Below are 9,620 nucleotides of genomic sequence, written 5' to 3' on the forward strand. Positions count from 1 at the left end.
TGTGTTTTTTCTTGTTTTCTTATTATTAATTAATTATGGAATAATTTCACACTTGGAGAAAATAATGTAAAACAAACTGGCAGTTTGGTACACATTTTTATTGGCTATGCATATTAACACATTACATGCTAGAGAAAATAAAAAAAGGTCATTTCAAAATAATATATTTTCATAATACTTTTGACACATTGTACAATCTCCTTTTTAAAAAAAAAACGCATCCTATTTTTGCTTGTTCGGTCCGCTTTAACTCTGAGTAACATGGCACAAAAATATATATCATGAATGGGGAAACAACATTATTAAACGTTATTTGGCATGATGAGACGTTTTCTTGAGCCGAAGTAAGAGGTAAGGTGCATGTTGTAGGATCGTCAGCGGTGGTCTATGGTTCTTGACTTCTTAAAGCCGTCCAACACAGGGAGTTTTGTGCCGTGCATAATAAGCACCTGGATAACGTCCTTGAAAAGGCATTTCTTTCAAAGGGACATATGGCACAAAACAAAACACATCATCCAATTGACATCACGTGATAAATGGCATTAATTTTGTTCTTGTTTAAAAAAAAAAAAAAATGTTCTACTTTTCCCAAAACCACCAACAACCCACATATGCAGCAGCACAAACCCATGTAGTGTCAGTTGAAATTTTATACATGCTTGTAAGCTGTAAAAAAAAAACAAAAAAAAAAAAAAACATCAAAAACTGCATAACAAATATTAGAAATATTGCATGTGTTTATTAATACAGTACATACGGGACTGTACAGACTGTATGTGGCTCAAAATACTCAATAAAACATATCATGGTAATAAAAAATATGCTGTTAATGTAGCATACAAAAATATCTTTGTCTCAAAAACAAAAAGGAATGGAGGGAAAATATTACACAATGTAAACGAAGACTATTGCATTGGTCAACATCAGCGGGTCAGACAGTACAAACGCAGAAATACGCATCCCAAATTACTTTCTGAATTCATTTAATTGCCCTTTTAAAAGCCGGGATAATTTCGCCATCAATAAATGTGCTTTTATTTGCATCTATAATATACAGTAGATACATTAAGTGTTCAGGCCGGCACTTATTTGTAGATTTTCTGCTTTTCGTCTTAAATAAATAACTATAAAACCACTCGCGTGTCTAATCCCTAGAGTATCCATGTTTAGGTCTGGTTTATAGATCTGACCCCAGTGAATTATGGGAGCGCTCTCGAGGCTTCATCAACTTCTCATCTTTTTTCCAAAACTAGAACTTGAGGTAGAGAGGATGTAACTCAGAAGAACCTCCCTGGTGACACACAAACTGAAAGACTTCTGCGTACAGCTGGAAGTTCACCACGTTCCTAGTTATAGGCCGGCACATTTATACACACAACGATCAGCCACAACATTAAAACCACCAGCGTGTGAAAGTGATTAACAACTTCACTCATTTCACCCCCTTTTACTTCTTTAGCCCACTGCAATAATATGCTGCCTAATATAAATCCCAACCCACTGACAGGTGGAATAACAATCTGTGTTATTCACCAGTGACTACGACTAGTCTTAATGTTATGGCTGATTGGTGTATTATAACAATAATAAAAAAAAAGATGATACACGTTGGCAAATAAAACCCAACCTCTCACTCACACTCAGTGTTTTATCAGTGTCGATGCCCTTTGACCACATTTTTACAACCACTTTCAAGTCACTGAATTAGTGTTCACAAGCTTACGCCGTCAATGTCAGAAAAAAAAAAAAAAAAAACTCCCAAGTTGATGATTTCTCTGCCTGCGTTGGCAAAAAAAAAATAAAGTAACATGTTTTTTTTGTTTGTTTGTTCGTTTGTTTTTTTACACACACTGACGCGGTGCTACAAGAAACGGCTTGTGTCATTCATGGCACGAGGAAGAGTCCGCTTTACTGGTTTGAAATAAAAAAAAAAATGCATTAGTGTTGAAGTTACTTTAAAAGCACTGAGGATGAAAAATAAAATAATAATAAAAAAGAAAAAATTCCTTTTGTTCTTTCACACGGCTGCATTTGAAGACATCCATGAAGGCGGCGTAGTTCGCAGTGTTTCTGTACGTGGATCTATATATAATTATATATAGTCAATTCTGTTATAATATTTTCCACTTTTTGAACAAAAAAAAAAAAAAAAAAAAAAAAAGGCGTTCCACAAACCATCCAGCAAAAGTCTTTACGAGCCCATTTTGACGTCTCCTGTGTGAATGAATGAAACGTGGAGGGTGGGGGGGCAGGCAGAGCAGCGGCGACGACAACTTCAATCCTGTCCTGGAAACTACGGTTTGACTGATATCGGCCACCGGTGACTAGCGTCGCCCACCACAACTCATTAAATACTTATTTATTTATTAGCAGCTTCTGTTCTACGTCCACACAGCTCCAACTTCTCCTACTTCCTGTTCACACCGAGTCATGATTAAACAGCTGTAAAGTGAATATGATGTAAGGAACCGTTCTGGTGAAGGTCTGCTTTGCTTAATGAAGGAACTGAGTGGAGTGGACTTTGTAAAAGTAATCGTTCACAGAAATAATTACCTGCTGAGATGCAGTGGAGTCGGACATGAGCGTCTGTTGTGATTTTGAGCTTGAACAAGGGTTGGGTCAGTATATAAGTTGGTCGTCGGCTATTTTCTGGTGATGACGGGGGTTTATTTTATTATTTCAAGAATTTGCCTCCTTGAGAATTCAAGTCAGGAGGTAAATAAAATGTCCACTATACAGTAGCGTGTAGCATTAGCTTCTTGGCGTTCGTTTGATATGATGCAGTGAATACAGACGGGAGGTGATGGGTGAGATAAAGGGGAGAAAAGGCACAAGCTGCAACCAAACCAGTAAAACTGAATTAAATAGAGTCAGACAACTCTCTTTCCAGCTTATTCCTGCTGAGGAGGATCTCAGTGTGACTGCATTTAATTCGACCAGTTCAGTGTAACGTTGTAGTAAAGTTTGAGTTCAGATTTAAGATTTCAAAATCGAACAGAATAAATATCATGTCTGGTAAAATAATAAATCACAACGTTACTGCTTTAATTAAGAACTGTGAAGAAAGAACAATAACAATGGTGAAACTGACGGCGTCAGGATATTTTGCTGGCTGTTATATATAATAATGATTTTATTGTATCGCCCAACCCTTGTTCAAGGTGCAAAACCATTTCAGGCTCTGGGTTGTGGTTTAGTCCGAATAAATGCACTAGATTTAGTTTAAAGCACCTGAAAATAATCTTTTATTGTTCCTATATAGTGTGTGTTCAACAAATAAAATGTAGAAAGCAAATAAAACCATTCTAAAATTAAAGTTGTTGTTTTGTTCTTTTGTTTGGTGATTATTTGTTGTGCTTCTGAAGCTAACCTGAGCTAGCTAGTTAACCTCCCATTGAATAGATGCTGACGTCCGCGTCAATAAATGAAATATGTTATTGCAGGTGTCTGAGAGCTTGTGTGCGGCTGCAGGGATGGAGGAATGTCTGACGGTGATGCTGGTATGACTGAATTAAAAAAAAAAAAAAAAGCTAACGCGGGCAAACCGATATCAGTCTGACCTTAGCGTAAACTTTTAGCGTGAACGGCGTCCATTAAAAACGGCGTCAGGGGAGGTCGCTCGACACGTCGCGGTGTCGGCAGGGTCAGGAGAGACGGTTTAGCTCGCGGGTTCATACACCGTGTCGCTCCGGCAAATCTTTTTTCCTTCCCGAGCGTGACGTGAAGAGCCGAGTTTGTGCTGTAGGCGACGGGAGTTTGTGTGTTGTGCGCTCCTCAGCTCTCGTCGTCGGGATGATACTGTTCCAACAGGCGAACGTGGGTGAAGGGAAAGTGGCCTCGCTTGCCCTTGCACTCGCCCTCCCACTGGCCGTTCACGTTGATCTTGGTCACTTTTACCGTGTCCCCCAGCTGTTAAGACGACAAAAGAAAAACGACAGTGAGTCAGGGGTGAAACACACGTGCTCTTTCCGCTCTAGACGGACGGAAACGTGGACGTCAAACTTGGGTTCCATCAAGAAAGAACAATACTGACGAGGAGCTGACTGATCTGCCTTCATTTTTACAGCCACACAACAGAAAAACCACACGGTTGTTGTATATTAAGTGGAACGGCTCCTAGTAAAAGTGCACAACAAATGAACCATTGATAACGAGATAAAGGAATTCATTCAAAGTCTGGAGGAGGCTAAATAATATTTCATTTGCCTTTGACGTGAGAGGAGCTTCGAGGTCGTAAGCTCAACTACAGACACTTAAAAGTGCAATAAGTATGTATCGACTACACTAAGATATTGTTTCATAGTCTATACTTGGGCAGGCTGCGCAAATGTCTTGGATCCAGTTTTAACAACAGGAGCGGTTTATAAACACAACGCGGTGTCACCCAGTCTGCTTCATCTCACGCACTCTTCTTCCCCTCTCGTTAATTCAAACAAAACGGAGGCGTCCGTGTTTCCTGAGAAGACTCAAATAAACAGGGCTCCACAGAGAGCGCCGCGAGCCCCGGCTGGTGACAGCTGAGGATTTTAAGAGGTGGCTCTGCTGGAAGTTAGCAACAGTACGACTATGTGAGCATTAAACCATCGCAATGAGCCATTAGCGTTATTCAACCCAGCTCAGGCTGCAGCCTCCTTGGTGGAAGGAGTTTCTAGTTTTATCTTTGGATTTGAACTGGTGGTCGTACATAACTATACTACACAATTCAATTCTTCTAACTTTAAACAACGAGCTATAGGGACAAGCTGCAGAAAATTCACGCACAACAACCGGGTTGCGACAGGGTACAAAGTGGTCACACAAAATGCTAAAAGTGGGCGTCATTGCTTCGGTCGACGTAACCTGACATGCACCTTCACAGAAGTTTAACTAGACATCGCGGCAACAAAGACCACAACAGCTGTGAGAGCTCTGAAATGAACGCAAACCAGAACAGAAGCTTCGCCCCATGTTCAGCCTCCAACAAACCATCTACTGAGACGTCTCATCTACATCGTGTGCAACAGTGATTTCAGAGAAAGTTACCACTGATCCACATTTATTAACTTTGCCTGAAGTATGATCTCCTCATCCGTATCGGAACGATCAAGGCTTTTATTTTGAAAAACAAATGACATAGAAGAAGAAGACGACTTCTCCTTTGTTTTAGTGACGGTTGCCTAGCATCAAAGCTGCCAAGGAGAAGATGACAAACCAAAATCATGTGACTAAATGTGTCGGCTATGTGTGGATCGTATCCAATAGTACCTTGATTCAAAATAATAACACAAAATATTACTAAGCACCGTTAAAAGAGAAGAGGGTGAAGATGTTTGATGCTACAGGGACGTGGTTTTGGTTTATGGCAGAACTAAAATACATAACTACTAAATATCAGGCTTTGGTTGAGGCCTGATAACGATCAGGGCCATTTTAAAAAAAAATACCAACAACCCTAGTTTTTCGTGGTCTGTGGTGATTTCATTTGGAGACAATTTGACTTCAAATCATTTAATGATGATCTGACAAACCAAATGACGTCAAAACTGTCCATTAATCTCCGATTATCCTCATTTTATTTACTACACCGCACTATTTGTCCCAAGAAAACAGCCTTTAGAGACGGGCTTGGTGTCGCTGGCTGCTGTAATAATACACATACAATGTAACATTCACAATTGATCCAGTGGGCCACAGTGTGTGTACATAAAGAGAGGATCTGTGTCTGTCTCCCTGTACAGAGCCATCCCCACTGTGGACATCCTCATGTGCGCTGTCAGTTCGCATTTGCAAAGACACTTTGTGTGTATGTTCACATGCATGAGTAGGCCATTATGGCCGTCGCAGCTCAGAACCCAAATAAAAAGGGACACACCGAGGCGAAAGTGGTCCACAGTGAATGGAGGGACAGCCCCTGGAAATGAATGGCGAGTGGAATTAGTACCTCCAGAGCGAGCGCCGTCTTGTCGTAGGCGTTGGGCACCCTCTTCTGAATAGCTCGGGCGTAGACCGGCCCGTTCTGTAGGTTGGGAAGCTGGGTGTTGACCACAGGCTGAGCGTACTGACCCGGGTCGCCCAGAGGGTTGGCCTGAGGGGCCCCTGTCCCGTCTGTGCCGGCACCCGCCACCCCTCCAACCTGACCTCCCTGTCCCGTCCCCGCAGCGGGGGGTCCGGCGGCGGTGGGCGAGGCCGGCCGGTACTTCTCCACGTAGGGGACGGGGATCATTCCCACTCGGCCCTCCTGGTTGGCGGCGTTCCACCACTGGTCCTCGGGCTTCTCCAGCACGCGCAGGATGTCCCCCCTGCGGAAGGGCAGGTCCTCGTCATCGTTGCCGGGGAAGTCGAAGAGCGCCCGGACGAACTCGGCCTCGTCGGACTGCTGGGGCGGCGGCCCGGCGGAGGAGGAGGAGCTGACGAAACCCGAGTGCCTGGACCTGCTTAGAGGCTCTATGAGTGTAGTAGTGTCCAGGTAGTGGATCTTGTAGAACTCCAGAAGGGCCGGCAGCGCCTCGAACTCCTGATCTCCGATCCGAAACCAAGGAGAAACCACACCTGGGAGAGGACAGTTTGTTAGTTCGCTGAATGTAATCAAACGCTCACATAAATGGACAGGTTATTAGCAGGATGATATTATGACTGACTGGTCATAAGAGAATAACACTAATCTATCAGTGGGAGGGATATATCAGACAGAGAGTGAACATTTTTTCCTCAACGCTGATGTTAGAACGAGCAAAAATGGACAAGTGGAAGGATTTAAGGGACTTTGACAAGGACCAAATTGCAATTGCCCGATGTGGGGTGTTTATGGTCTGCAGTGGGCACTGGGTGTGGCCTGATCCAACACACGAGCTACTGTAGCTCCCGAAAAAGGTGAAGCTGGTTCTGATGGAACCGTAGGGGTAGATAGGGGTGAAATGTTCAGGCGGCGGTACATATCAAAATTTAAATCCACATAAATGCCAGGACCCAGGTTTCCTAGGATAACTTTACATCGTAATGAGATTGTTAATTTTCACTGATTTACTGGCATAATTAAGTAATACTGTAGAAAAATCTGTGCAGGATAAACAATGTTAATAAACCCCATGCTCCGCCGGTGTCGAGGTTTGGGTTCAGGCTTTATTCCTTCAGAGTGTTCAACAAATGCACAAATCATTTATCATACAGTTTCTGCGTAACGCAGTTACACGGAAGGACAGAGATGGTATTTCACAATGCCACTGAAGTACAAAAAAGAGTGGGATTGTGCAACGATTCTTAAGGACTACAAGCACAGCAGCAGACCTGTGAGCAGGGATGTGTGTCTGTGTGTGTGTCTGTGTGTGTGTGTGTGTGTGTGTGTGTGTGTGCACGCAACAGGGCTGGATCACAGACATTCCTGAAACACCAATCGGACCAGTCATCAAGCCAGTTGTGACAGTGGAACATGCCGGGTTTCATTCAGACCCAGACCCACCCCAGACCCAGACCCAGACCCAGCCCACCTCCCCTCCCCTCCTCTGACCAACCGCCCCATCGCTAAATAAGAACAAAACACCACTTTAACTCTCAGTCATGCATTTTTTTTTTTTCCATCTTGGAAGATGGTAGAATTAATAAAATGCGAGTCGTTGCTAAAAAGATAGCAGCTGGCCAAACTTTCACCGAACTCCATTCAGAAAGTACACCGCTTTAAAGTTAACTCGCTTAAACATCAAACACACGTTCTTAATGTCGGTGTCTTCAATTTTTCTTGAAATTGGTTAATTCAATTCATAAATCTGTTACAAGGGGATAACCCATACCGAAAGCATTATTCTCATTTTTACCAGTCAATGGTGTTAAGGCTCAATCACAGTAGCCACCTAGCTACACAGCAGTGGGCGGCAGTGAGCCGTGTATACCATATCAGAAATCTTTCATTTTTATTAAACCGAGAAAAGATCTTAATATTACACATACGCCGACGTTCAAATGACCTTCAACAAACATGAATACATGTTTAAACTCCTTTAGTAAACGTTGGGAAAAGGCAGATTCAGCAACATCTTTTTAAAATTGACAATTCTTAATGGGGGTTCTGAATGGCTTGACAAGCGTGAGGGTGTATCGTGGCTAAATCAAAGAGATGCACAATGAAAATGAAAATACTCGTGACATTACGGTGATTTAAACGTCTGGGTTGAGCTCAGTTGTGTGACTAGCTATGGTGTGAGATAGATTTGACGTTACCTGTGCCGGACTGCCGGTTGTTACTGACGCTGTTGATTATATAATGGGACACTTTGGAGTTCTCTGAAACGGACAGCACGTAGTCACCGGGGCTGGTGATCGAGTCCCTCACCAGGAAAACACCGTGTCTCTGCCCCGCTAAAAGAGTCACCGTTTCCTGGCGACTCAGTCTCCCCCAGTACCAGCTCTCACGGTCTTCGGCATTAAAATTACCGGCCATGGCTACGAAATCCAGTCCGAGGCTTGAGGCCTTTTCCCCTTCGCCTCTCCCTATCCGCAACTCATACAAAAACTTTGGTTGACTAACCCGAAAAAAAAAAAAAGAAAAAAAAAAAGAAAAACTAATAATGACACGACTTGGGCAACTTGCAGCAATAATGTGAATGTGTTTAAATAAACTGAGCCGTTGCCGCAAATAAAAAACACAATTATTTACTGACTAAATGTTAATATCACAACAAAAATCTAAACTAATGTGCAACAAGAAACTCCGGGACTGAAATGGCGGATCTAGGGAAAAGTTGACCTCATCTACCGGAAGGGATGCCTGGTCAATGGGAAGCGTTGCATTCACATCCCCTAAAAAAAGCTGGAACACTACCAAACAATTTTTTTATTTCTTTTACGTTACAACTCTCTATACTGACAACATCACTTGGTTATTGAACATACATTTAAAATAAGTTAATTTATAAATTGAAAATATCAGAATCCGAGGAGATGACGCGGTGTATGGGATTGTAAGGAAAATGAGCAGACTCGGCTCAGTCCCTAAACGCACCACCGTTGAACTTTTTCAGCAGAAATTCAAAAACGTGCACCTTGGGAAAATTGGAAATTACAGATCCCAAATCCCAAATTTCTACTTATCGGTTTTAAAAAATAAGAATTTAATATAATAATCATCATAATAATCATAACAAGAAGAAACGCTGCGATTTTAAATTAAAACACAGCATTTTCCCTTTATCTTAAAATTATTTTGTTTGGGTGATGGACTATTCTATTATTGAAAATGTAAAGAAAAATTTGCCTATGTTTACTTTCAATATCATTCAAAGTTTCACTAAGATTGGCTTGCATCCTTTAAGTAGATGCTAAATTTTGAATTACTTAAAATGACACTTTAAAGGTCGTTTTCTGTAAATTTGTCCTACCAGTAGATGGCAGTGTACTTTCTGTCAGCAGTTTGAACCTCGCGTTTCTGAGCCTTTATCTTTTTTTATCTTTTCTGACAAACGTTGGAGGAAAAACACTTTTTTTTATTAATTGCAACAAATTCACAGAAATTCATATGTGCAAGATTTCTATCGTGCATTGGAGTGTGAAACAAACTTTTTAAATATTTAATTTATCATTTAAATTATTAAACAAAGAACAAATATAAATATGTGTAGTTTAATAACGAATAATTAAGAGAAATAAGTCTC

General features: G+C 41.7%; 1 protein-coding gene across 1 annotated transcript; it reads right to left on the reverse strand.

Annotated features, from left to right (window-relative positions):
* Positions 1 to 77: 77 nt before the first annotated feature.
* On the reverse strand, positions 78 to 9,602 carry LOC125021087 (adapter molecule crk-like). Its single transcript, XM_047606924.1, has 3 exons — positions 8,191 to 9,602; positions 5,921 to 6,528; positions 78 to 3,909 (listed from the first exon to the last, which is right to left on the reverse strand). Exons 1-3 carry the CDS (start codon positions 8,408 to 8,410, stop codon positions 3,775 to 3,777), a joined length of 963 nt encoding a protein of 320 aa, XP_047462880.1. The 5' UTR covers positions 8,411 to 9,602; the 3' UTR covers positions 78 to 3,774.
* Between the last annotated feature and the right edge of the window lie 18 nt (positions 9,603 to 9,620).

This window comes from Mugil cephalus, chromosome 15, assembly GCF_022458985.1.
Source record: "Mugil cephalus isolate CIBA_MC_2020 chromosome 15, CIBA_Mcephalus_1.1, whole genome shotgun sequence".
Lineage (NCBI taxonomy): Eukaryota > Metazoa > Chordata > Actinopteri > Mugiliformes > Mugilidae > Mugil > Mugil cephalus.